We start from the raw sequence: 11,938 nt of genomic DNA, 5'->3' as shown, positions 1-11,938 counted from the left end.
ACCACCCCTCGGCGACGCCGCCCCGAGCATGACTACCGGTGGACTGCTTGGCAACGACGCCGCTCGGCGTGCCCACGCCGAAAGATGCAAATGTAACTATTCCAGAGCGACCGCATCTTCCGTGAGCCGCAAGCGTAACAGATGTGTGGTGATTGTGGCGCCGATAATTCCAGTCAATTGACTGTGGCCAATTTCCGGCACACTCGAAACTGTTGATTGCTTCACCCCGCGCAAAAGCGGGCAGCCTCATACGAAGCCAGCTTTGGCAACGGTGGAAGCATGCTAACATCAAAAATGCGTATCCATTGTCATGTCGTTGAGCTGAGGTTCCATACCACCGTACAAGTCGAAGCTGTCGAACCACGCCTGAGAGAACCGATACACGGACATGTCGACTTGTTGTTGATCGTACATTTGTCGTAGATCATACGCAGAGCCCTTGAATTCATTTTCGATCGCGAGTGGGGATGCATTAGACACCATTGCATCGGTTCCGACAGGCTGAAGGTATTGTGGGTGCATCCAGTGAGGCTGGCCCAACCCATTCGAGTCTGCATCCGCCGCCAGCTCCGACCGATTGCTGCACTGATGGGCACTGTCTTCTGTGCTGTTGGCCGCAGGGGCGGTGACGGCGATGGGGTGTGTGCTGAATTTGATAACGTCGATTAGGATAGCATCGCTCAGCCTGTTGAAGACATCGACGCAGCGTTGCAACGACTTCCATCTTTCCGATACCGCTACAAGGACGTTTGAGCATGTTCGTGTATCGCTAATCACTTCCATAGTGCTTGGATTCCTGATCAGCAGACCACCTAGTCGTTGACCTTGCTGTCTCCGAATGGCCTGGTAGTGCATCGTTACAGCGTACACATATGATAACCCTGCCATAAACAAAGCTTGTAATGAAAGCCAGCTGTGATTCAAGAGCCCCATACGATGAAGGCTAGCATACGAGGATATGGAAGCCTGAGAGGAGGCGAAAATCGCTTGTACCGCAACTGAGTCTCTTGACGTGTCCAATGTGGGCGATGGTCGATGGAGCATTAGCACGGCGTTATGGTATATCATCTCGAACCAAGTTGGTGAAGTGAAGCAAGATGAAGGCCTGCCTTCATCCAGAGAACCCGGATGAGCGACGGTTTCGGCATTCAGGCGCCAAACTCTGAGGTCGGCAGCGAATTCATCTCTACGGTGGCGGAGCTCATCATCCGACTGATTTCTTCGACGGTGACTGTGCAAAGTCTGGATGATATCACCACACAGTAGGCGATACTTGATGATCTGAACGAAAATTGGTATGCGGCGGCATCTGACCAGGTTCTCGACCATGGGCGTTTCGAGTCCAGAAAGCAGGATCTCGTCACATAGGTCAGACGGTAGTACCGCGTCTACGTCGTCGTTGTGAATTGCCAGAGGTCTGCCAAGTATGTTGCTGACTATTCTAGTACGCTGTCAGCTAGTTCACCCTCTGGCATATGCTCGCGTCACAATTGCTTAACATACCTGTCCATAGCCACAATGCTCCAAAAGCAAAGCCGGGAAACTTCCTGCTGTACAAGATCGGCACTCAAGTCTGCATTACTTGTAGAGTCATCCGAGCGTTTGTAAGGATATGCAGTTTCACAGTGAAGGCCAAGTTCCAGGGCAATTCTGCTTCCCACTCCTACCAGATGCCACATGCCTGTGTAATTATTAGATGGCTCTTGCGATCAGGCAAGGTCTGCTCTGATGTACGGAGGTGTAGCAACATACTGGCTGAGGTATCTTCCATGGAACTGCTCATGCGATACTGAATCAACAGGATGATTGCTTGAAGTGCACCGAGCCCGCCTTTCTCCAAGACGGTCGAGGCTCGCTTCATCGCCCGTATGTAATGAGTATGAGCACTTGGTAGCCCCTGCCAATCAGACCGGCAGATGCTGGCTGTCGCGATAGCAAGAACCATGTCGAAAATGAAGGTTTCACTAGCGGAGCGCGTGGAGGAGGTCGCGTTCGAGCTGTATATTTCCGAAAGCATCGCACCGAGAGTAGCAGGGAGGACAACAGGGTAGCGTAAGTGGTCATGGTTGAGATAGGACAGTACAAGTCTGCTCGCTATCTGTTCAGATGGTAAGTCTCGAGCAAACTCAATAGCCGAAGCAGTCGCGTTGATAGCATCAGCGTCAAGAGGTGGAGTTGTCGACGGCGTTGAAGTTTCAACGTCCACATTGGCTCTGATGAAGTTCGCGAGAAGTATGCCGCTTGAGGACCCCAGATAGTTCCTTTCTCCGGAGGCATTGATCGAGAGGTAGGACACTTCACCCGCGACGTCGGTAGATGTACGACGCTGCGAAGTGCCACTGTCGTTTCTGGAATGGTTACTCTGGACATTGGGGGCGGAATTTTGGCCTGTAGAGGATACTGAGTCTGCCCTCCTTTGTTGCACAAGAGTCCTGTTCTGAACTTCTAAGCGCTTAATTCTTCGTTCAAGCGTGTCTACGTGGGCCTGGCTATAGGTGCGTGCTTTGGTCCGATCTGTATAGCGGCATTCTGATCCATTCAAGCTGCATCGTCGGCACGGGAGAAGCTTGTCGCATCGAACCTTCCTCTCATGACAGTGATCGCACCTGCACGTCGACGTTAGCGCTCTATACGCGTCGAGACGCGTTGTGACCGACCGGGTAATGGGCTACGAAGACATACGCTTGCATGGCTAGGATCGTGCCCTTGCGCGTCTGAGAAACTCGGTGCCCAGATCCGAGAGTTTCGGTGTGTGGGAGCGAGATGTGGAGTAGGAAGAGAACCGCTGGCCGAGATGTTGGCATGGTGCAAGTGCCGGCACCGGGAAGCGGGCGAGCAGTAGCGTGATTCGGCCTCGGCCTTCCACGACCGAGGATGGAGTCATTCTGCACGAACAATTACACTAGTATGATGGCGTCGATGTCGTGAATTGAAGAGTACGATAGATTGTGGGGTAGTTTACTTCCTAACGGTGACATGCGACACGCGACATCTTCCAAGGTTGTGCCTCGCCCACTCACGTGCACGTGCCTGCGATGACGCAGAGCGCAATGAACCACTCACAGCTTCCGCAGCCTTGACACTGCGAGAGAATGTGCAGCGATACCCGAAGACCATGTTTATGGTCATCAATACCAAAACAGTAGCGAAGTCAGGGGAACCTTTTGATAGCAGCCCCAGGCGACAGACAGCCTGAACGTCAAGACCGACAGCAATATCACCTGGGCAGGCCTCGCGTCAATTCGAACCCGTACTACTTCTAATATTTAAGTATACAGGCTCATCTTTCTAGAGAGTAGAACTGGAGTACATCACCTCGTGTGTCTTCGTTACCACGAAGCCCCTCTGGCTACATTGCGATCGCGCAGGCAGCAGCGACATACATTACACCCGCAATTCAGCGCGACTTACGACGTGCAACTTCCTACAAACACCGTTCTTGGTTTCATCCCTGCTCCCATCTTCAACTCTTGCCAACGAAGCCCAATCCATCACCATGGTAGTCAGCCCGCTCTTAACACAGCCGATGTCCTATGAGCCCATCGAAACCCGCATTGCCGCCATGCGCGCTGCTCTATCCGAAGGCTTCTCTCCCAACGAAGTCGACACGCGTCCCCGCGGTGTAGGCCGCCCGCTAGACTATGCAATCGAAGATGGCTGGCCCGCCGACTTTGCCCATCTCAAGCAAAATCTCCCTATTGTCCATCTGCTCCTCGAAGCCGGGGCTGATCCCAGACTTCCTTCTCGGGATCCGCCCGGCCGCTCGCCAATTGATTCCCTAGAGGCCTGGTTCAAGCAGTATGATATCAGAGGGCATGAATTCGGTGCTGAACATCTAGAGCTGAAACCGTTCTTTGAGAAGGCTTTAGAAGCTATGAAAAGAGTTGCAGATAAGCTTAATGGTGAGTTTGCGTTGATATAGTGTGGTATACATCTCTTGTTCGTTGGCTAAGCTAAAGTGCGATTAGCAAAAGACGCCGCTGAAGCAACCGAAGCAGCCAGAAAAGCTCGTAGAGAGAGACCATTGTTTGTTAGGCTGAAGTTTTGGTGACGCGATCGATGTAGCTGCAAGAGGTGGTAACAATGCATTTGCGCGTTTAACCCGCGGAACCGGCTTAGCTCTTTGCTCATGAGGCGGCAGCGCAATTTACCTGGTGGCTTCAGCATGATCGAGAGCACGGATATAGTGTGGGCAGTGAACAGAATGTAGTATCTTCTACCTGTCTCGTGGGCCTGAGGCGATCCGGCGACAAATTTCCACAATCGCGACTACCGGGACGGGAAGATGGAAGACAAGAAGGCAGAAAGGCGGCAAGGGAAGGAACTGCAAAGAGCGCCAATGGGGACGAATGCGATTTGTCCAATGCTCATGTGCTCTTACCTTTTGCATATCGTGCGTCCTTGTCTGTTTATACACGCCACATTCAGATTGATAGGGGCTCTCCACCATACAGCTTCGTCATGTAGTGGCATTTCTCAAGATATTATACTGTACAACCCCATATCATCCGATTAATCCTCGATATCATCATCACTCAACGTGAGACTAGCACCTTTGTCCGCTAAGCCAGCAATCGCTGTTTCCGGCTCTTGTGCCTTACTCTCAAACTTCACCCGTCCCCTCTTCTTCGGTGTCTCCAGAGTCGGTTTGTCCGTAGACCACTGCTCTTGCTCGCCAGGGCGGATGTCTTCTTCAGCGTCATCTTCTTCAGTGGCACCGGATAGCGCGTTTCCAGTGAAGGCTGTGATCTTCCGGATTTCGCGCACGGTGGCTGCTGTGGATGGGTTCGGCATGCGTGATTTTCGCAAGATGGTGGTCATATAAGGTAGACGTTCCAGAAGCATTTCGTTCCGCGCCGAGCCACCGCTTCCAAGGTGAATTGAAGCTGGCGCTTCTTCTTCGGCATCTTTCGAGCCGGATGCCGGTGTGGGCTGTGAGAACGAAGCATTGCCTTTCCACGACTCGACTCCTCCGCTCGAGAAAGCCGCTTTCGATGTGGTTGACCCTGTCGAAAAGAGCTCACCGCGTTGCGCCTTTGATACCCACATCTCCAGTGAACCCTCAATCTCTTCCTGTTGTTTCCATATCCGTAGCGACGCCGGATAGTACATGACAAACGCGTTGCCTTTTGCCGCTCCACCACTTGCTCCTTGGCCTTTCGCCTTGATGCCCATGATGCCTGGAGGCGGTGCAACGCGCTTGACCGGATATGGCAGGTTATACAGAAGCCCGCGTACGCTCGTCTGAAAGCACATCTCGTCTTGACGTAAATTGTCCGCACTAGTTCCTTGAAGGACCCGTCGGCCAGCGCCCGCACCAAAGCGGTCCGGCGATAGAAGGTCGGCGTCGGAAAGAGCTTCTATACAGCCCTCAATAGAGTCCATAGTCTCCTCACTATCCGCAGCTCCGCAGGACAGGACATAGTTTTCGTGGAGAGCAGCGACAAAGGTCTGGGTATCGGTACCCAGCTCATCGATGAGCGTGTCGACATTGACCTCCGAGGCCTTTGGTCTTCGCCTTTCGGGAAACCAGTTCGGTGGATGTGCCACGGGTGTGTTTGGATCTTCCGGTAGACGCTTGTTGTACACGACCCTCCCAACGGCATGGAAGATGCCGAGAGTGCTTTCGCGCTGCGTCACCATTTCGAGCGACTCCTGCTCGATCTTCGTCATCGGTATGTCTTTCGGGCCCTTCTTCTTCGTGAAGTTGACCTTCGCGCCCCAGCCTTCCGCATCATCGCCTCGCAGGCAGAGGAACTCGAGGGAGGAGACTGCGCTGCGAATGTCTCCAAGTTCTGCAAGACGCTGAACTGCCTGTGGCCCTAGAGTCTTCTTGCGCCCTGATTTGCGCGCCTCCTTGACAACGATTGTTTCAAGCGCCTTTGTCATGTATGTGGGGGCGATTGGATTGAACTCGAGGACAGACACTCCGGGATGGGTCAAAATCTCAGGGCCTAACAGCCGATGTGCAGTGAAGCTGTCGGCTGCCGCCGTGTTGGTAGACAGCAGGGTCTCGGATATTATCATTACGATTGGGGTCACTGGCTGCTCGGGATCGACCTGGGTCGAGAAGAAAGTAGTAGCTGATTGCGTATTGGCAGCAAGATAGTTGAGGACGGAAGAGCGAAAAGATTGAACGGCCGAAGAAGTACGTGTGAATGTATTCGGAAACTCCTCTACTAGGACCAGCTGCTTCTGCCTTTCAGTCTGACTGTTCGACGAAGCCGTCTGGGCACTCATTGTCGGCTCATCGAAGGCCAGACTACCAAAGGCTCCGGTCCTTCCAACGAATTCTTCGAACTGTGCAGTAGCAGACACAAAGCTGTCGGAGGTTGACATGGAACCTATAGGGTTCTTCCATTCATGCATGTGGATACCCAGTTCCTTGGACAGCAGGGACATGGTGGTGGTCTTCCCACTGCCAGCAGGGCCTTTGAGCAGCAGCAATCGCTTGCGTGCCTTGCCGCTGAAGACGTCTGTGAGCCATGTCCGCACGTCCGCCACCTTCCTCTTATGCACAGCGAGCTCATCGAGTGACACTGGGCCGTACTTTTCAGTCCACGGCCGCCGGTCTTCTGTATCCTGCCGCGCTGGCTGGGACGATATCGGTGTTGTGGATAGCGGGGTTGTACTACGCGCTCCGCTCGCTGTTCGCAGGAACTTCTGCCTGTTGCTCACAGCATTGGCAGGGTCCGTTGGCGCTGTCGCAGCGATCGGTCTCTTACGAACGGGGAGGGGCTTCGGGGGCTTGATGGACGGTGCATCGTCTGAGGAATCAAAGATATCGTCTACATCTTCAATTGACAGGGCCGGTTTCTCGGGGCTCGGCGTGGGGTGCAGCGACTGCGAGCGCGGTATATTACTGAAGAAAGAAGTGATGGGCTTGGATGCTGGCTTTGCTTTAGCCGGCGATTTGGCTGGAGACTTCTTAGTAGGAACTGCTCGCGATCGCGTGGGCGAGGCTGCACGTGTCTTGGATCGGGTAGCCTTCTTTTCTCCATGCGCCCCAGTCGCGACGCCTGTTAGTGTGCCCCTCTTGGGACACGCGGGAGGCGGTGTATGTGAATCATCCGCCTCAGACTCGGATGAGACGACGATCGGCTTTTTGCGCGTGGCCCGAAGCTTAGCCATGCCGCCCCCGTTTGATGGACCTGGAGAGCACTCGAACGCAGAGTGACATGCTCAGTGCTAGGCCGGTTGGGGGTGCAGAGCGCGTGATGGGAGTCCAGCAGCCGTGTCGAGGCTGCGTCGCGTCGGAGCGCGGAGGAAGTTCCACGGGCCCAAGCGCGCTAGGCACTGTGGGGCCAAGAGCTGCTAAGGCTGTTGACAACGCACCTCTTTTCTGCATCTTCACACACACCGCTGCTCTTTTCCCGCTAGCACCCGCTGTAGTGCGCTCCTTTCGAGGCTCATATGCAGCTAACTTGTCCAACCGGAGACCGCCACAACGCCCTCCCTGCCACTGCTGCATGAGGTTCAATTTTCGAGCCCCAGCGGCGTCATCGCGTGCATATCGGCTCGTTGAATCGCTGTCCGACAGTAAACATCAACAAAGAATTCGGTCCATGGCCTGTGGCCGGTCCACTGTCGCTGGCCGCCATCGTCGTACAGAGTGAGCAGCGCAGCAAGACCATATAGACGTAATTGTACCAGACACGCGAAGTCGCATACGATGGCTGGTAACGCAACGCTCGGGGCATATAAATTAGACCGCTCGAGTTTACGATGAGCTGGCACTTCCCTGCCAATCTCCCATTGGGCGGGAAGGCGTTTGCAGCTTGTACTATCCTCTTCCATTCTTTTCACTGCCGCATTCCTTATATGCTGATTTCGCGCGTGCTCGTTGTTTTTTGACATGTTCCCCGTCGTCATGCTCCGTTAACAGGCGCCTTTTTAATTTTTGCGAGTATCTGAGCTCAACGTGAGAAGCGCAAACTCCAGCGCAGGATTCGAGAGTTCTTGTTGCCTTTAACGCTATTTACAAGAACTATCACGTTTGGCGGCCGTTATGGCAAAGAAGAAGAAAAGCAGCAAGAAACCGGTGGAGCCCGTTGCTCCACCTGACAACGTGCCAACGAATGCTGCGGAACCAATTCCTGATGCGCCTGAAGCTCCATTGACAGCAGAGGAATCAGCCACAGAAGCAGAGTCCGGGGAGCAGTCCATGCCAACCGCTTCCGAAGTGGAGCCCGACGAGGGTACGGTTCCCACGCTGGTGGAAGAGTCCACATCTGCACCCTCACAACACCCTGAGACCATAGAGACTATACCAGACGAGGCTGCAGAGGCACCGCCCACTGAGATCATACCTGCTGCAGAGCTAGATCCACCTATGGGGGAAGAGCAGGAATCTGGGTCGCCAGCGGATACTACCGAGGCCGTGGAGTCAGAGATTGCCGGGCAAAGCGCTGAAGACATGCATCATACTACAGCAGAAGATGAAGAGTCATCGGTTATTTGGGTTGGAGACACGCACGACCCAGAACCCGATGCAGAGCAGCAAAATACTCCGGAGGAACAGCAGACCCTACAATTAGACGAAGAGTCCACACCCCAGCCAGACCCTGTGCCAACTCAAGATTCTATTGAACCAACAGACACCCCGGTTGAAGACACACTCCCGCCACAAGAATCTACAACGAAACCAGCGCCTGAAGCAGAACCTGAAGTAATTACTACCACCACGGAAGAAGCTATCGAACCGATAGACCAGATGGATGGCGGTCTTAATGAGAACGGAGCTGAGCAAGATCCAGCGGAGATAGTCGAGGTACCAGAGGCACCAGAGGCACCAGAGATAATGGAAGTACCTGAAGTACCAGAGGCGCCGGAAGTGCCAGAGGCACCCGAAGCTCCAGACACACCCACAGTACCAGAAGCTCCAGGGGCACCAGAGGCTCCTGAAGTGCCAGAATTACTAGAGGTACCTGAAGCTCCCGAAGCTACCGAAGCGCCGGAAGTGCCAGAAGCACCAGAGGTATCGCAACCGCCAGAAGCTGTCGAAGCGCCAGAAGTACCAGGCGCACCCGAAGCACCCGAAGCACCCGAAGCACCAGGGGTACCAGAGGAACCAGAAGTCCTAGAAGCGCCAGATGCTCCCGAAGTACCTGAGGTACCAAAAGCGCCTGAAGTACCAGAAGCACCGGAAGTACCAGAAGCACCGGAAGTACCAGAAGCGCCAGAGGCCCCCGCTCCACCTCTGGCTCCATCAGTGGTGTCAGCTGGGAGTGATGAGGACGACATCATCGAAGCTTTTACAGTCGAGGATCTATCAGCACCGGAACCAGAGTCTGAGGCCGTTCCAATAGCAGTCGAACGGTCGGTGGACGTCGGGCTACCGGATGCGCCTGTCGAAGGAACATCAGCACCAGAAGCCCCTGAGACAATCACACAGCCTGAGTCTATTCCCGAGACTTCGTCTACAGATGCCCACATTGAGCCGATAGAAGAGCTCGTCGTAGCTGCCCAAGACGAAGTACCAAGACAGCATGCCGACCAAGAGCAAGAGCGGCTTGAGGCCTCAGCAGCGGCCGCTGCTGAGGCTCAAGAATCTGCCTCGCTAGCGCAGGCCGCCCAATCCCAGGAAGACGCACAGCGAGAAGAACTGAAGAGATTGGAGCAAGAAGCAATCGAGCACGAGAGGTTAGCGAAGGAGGCCGAGGCCAACAGACTACTGGAGGAGCGACGCGCAAGAGAGGCCCAAGAAGAGCTGGAAGCTGCCGAAGCCGTGAAACGGGCTCTGGAAACCATGAGAGCCAAGAAGGAAGAGCAGCATAAGGAGACCGAGAGGCTCGAACAAGAGCGACTGGCCCGTGAAAGGCTCGAGCAAGAGAAGTTAGAGCAGATTGTCGAAGCGAGGAAGCTTCTGGCATTAATGGAAGAAGAACGGAGGGCCGCAGAGATCCAAGAAGAGGCCGAAGCCACTGCAGTCGCCGAAAAGGCTCGGAAAGAAAAGGAAGAGGTCGAAGCTGCAGCTGCTGCCGAACGTGCTCGACAAGAGAAGGAAGAACTCCGGCAGGAACAATTACGACGTGAGAGAGCCGAAGAGGCTCGAATTGCTAGGAAAGCCCGAGCAGCTGCGGATGTCCTTGCGGAAGAGCAGAGAGAGGAAGCAGAACGGTTGGAACGGCTGGCCCAGGACGAGTCACGTGAGCAAGCCGAGATACCATTCATCGCACGTCGATCCATGATCGAATCAGCACGTGCTCCGTCACCCCCTTCGGGAGTACCTGACATGCACGATCGTTCTCCAGTCTCTGATCGACCATTTCGATCGTATCGATCTTTCGCGCCACATGCACCGAAGCTTAGAACACACGAAGCGGGTCCAAACCATGCACCGAAGCCTTATGCTGTGGCACAGCTCATTGAGGATAACAGACCTGCGGCCCCAAGCCCGCCAATGAGTAAAGCTCGACCAAGGTATGTGAATTCCATTTCTCAGTCCGGTGAGGTAGTCGCTCGGCGCTTCTTCGGCGACCGTCAACCACGACGCCGGACCCAAAGCGAACATGCTCGAGATACATAAGGTTCCTGGCCGAACTCTGATGGATTACGATACTAACTACATGTTTCCCTCTAGACACGCTCCCACCTTTGACAGCGACGACGATTCAGATTCTGCTCTAGTACAAAACAGGATAGCGTCGAGGCGTCCATTTAGCGGTGAAGCGCATGAAGTGTCGCGGTCCCACTTAGGCCCACATCAACCACGTAGCGCTTTTGCATCCCGAGTGCCTGTTGAGCCCACCTATCCGGCCCCTCCACCAAATTATCATCCCAGCTACTATGCCCCGCCAGCCCAGCCGCCTCACCACTACCCAGATCATGCCTACGGCATGAGTCAGCAGGGTTATCCCGCGCCTAACCCCAATCCTTACGGCCCTTCGTCGCATTCTTCCTCCCCTCCCTACCAGGAATCATGGAGCCAATACCCACCCGGGTACCCTCCTTATGGCAGCCCACATCATCGACAGGACTCCTCTGGTTCTAGAGACCTTCATTCACATGTTTTAGCCAGTCGACCTGCAATCGAACACGTGTCTGGCGACGCACTCTCACATATCCCGCAGACTGATCTGCACGTTCTACTTGCGCATTACAAAGAGACTCACAACCAACTGCGTGCTAGGGAGGACCTGCTTCGTCGGCAAACTGCTGAGCAAGAGCAGAAACTCCGCGCAAAGGATGGTGAGATTGGTGAGCTGAAGCAGAAGATTCGCAACTTGGAAGACAGGCATTCAGCCGAGGCAACCAGACTACACTTTCAGATCGGGAATCTGGAAGAGCAAGTCAGAGAGCTCCGAGAGCTGATTGCTGAAACCAAGAAAGCTAGAAGAGACGCCGAAGAGACCAAGTTGGTACTGGATGCAGCCATGAGGTCGTGGGAGGACAGGTACAAAGAGCTGGAAGATGTGCATCGCACGCTGGAGAGGACCTCTGCCGAGGAGAGGGAAAGAGCATGGAGAGATTTCGACGAATGGAAGGAGGCCACGAACACGAAACACGATGCGGAGAAGATCGCCCTTGCTATCCAATTCGACAAGAAGCTGAAGCAAGCTGGGCAAGATGCTGCCGAGGCGGCTGAGCTCAGGGCTCAGCTTCAAGCTGCTCTTGACCGAGAGCAAGAACTCATCAGGGAGCGCGACGACCTTCAGAAGATGCGAGAAGACTCAGATCGCCGGGCTGGGGAAGAAGCAGCGAGAGCCGATCAACTGGCGAGAGAGAAGGATGAGCTGATGAACTCGTTCGACCAACTCAGAGCCGAGAGTCAGAGGGAGAAGGAGGTCATCAGAAGCGTTGCCAGCAACCTCGAGTCGGAGAAGTCTAGACTTGAGAAGATGATGGAATGCTATGGTGACATCGCCGAGATAAAGAGCAAGGGCGACAGCTACTAGTAAGTGATTCCCAGTTTTGCACATTCGCTCTTGATGCCGGC

The 11,938-nt window shown here is 54.4% G+C and overlaps 4 protein-coding genes across 4 annotated transcripts; 2 read left to right on the top strand and 2 right to left on the bottom strand.

Moving 5' to 3' along the window:
• Positions 1-288: 288 nt before the first annotated feature.
• Positions 289-855, bottom strand: J4E88_004050 (uncharacterized protein; the record flags this gene model as incomplete). The annotated part of the gene is made up of 1 exon (XM_049397698.1): positions 289-855. One exon carries the CDS (start codon positions 853-855, stop codon positions 289-291), a length of 567 nt encoding a protein of 188 aa, XP_049256143.1.
• A 2,641-nt stretch (positions 856-3,496) lies between these two features.
• J4E88_004049 (uncharacterized protein) lies at positions 3,497-3,922 on the top strand (the record flags this gene model as incomplete). Its single annotated transcript, XM_049397697.1, has 1 exon — positions 3,497-3,922. The coding sequence occupies one exon, from the start codon at positions 3,497-3,499 to the stop codon at positions 3,920-3,922; it is 426 nt and encodes a 141-aa protein (XP_049256142.1).
• Positions 3,923-4,512: 590 nt separating this feature from the next.
• On the bottom strand, positions 4,513-7,131 carry J4E88_004048 (uncharacterized protein; the record flags this gene model as incomplete). Its single annotated transcript, XM_049397696.1, has 1 exon — positions 4,513-7,131. The coding sequence occupies one exon, from the start codon at positions 7,129-7,131 to the stop codon at positions 4,513-4,515; it is 2,619 nt and encodes an 872-aa protein (XP_049256141.1).
• An 877-nt stretch (positions 7,132-8,008) lies between these two features.
• J4E88_004047 (uncharacterized protein) lies at positions 8,009-11,897 on the top strand (the record flags this gene model as incomplete). The annotated part of the gene is made up of 2 exons (XM_049397695.1): positions 8,009-10,422; positions 11,132-11,897. 2 exons carry the CDS (start codon positions 8,009-8,011, stop codon positions 11,895-11,897), a joined length of 3,180 nt encoding a protein of 1,059 aa, XP_049256140.1.
• Positions 11,898-11,938: the final 41 nt, after the last annotated feature.

This window comes from Alternaria novae-zelandiae (genome assembly GCF_023758075.1).
Source record: "Alternaria novae-zelandiae strain BMP 2774 chromosome Unknown scaffold_7, whole genome shotgun sequence".
NCBI lineage: Eukaryota > Fungi > Ascomycota > Dothideomycetes > Pleosporales > Pleosporaceae > Alternaria > Alternaria novae-zelandiae.
This window is presented reverse-complemented; position numbering and strand designations above follow the sequence as displayed.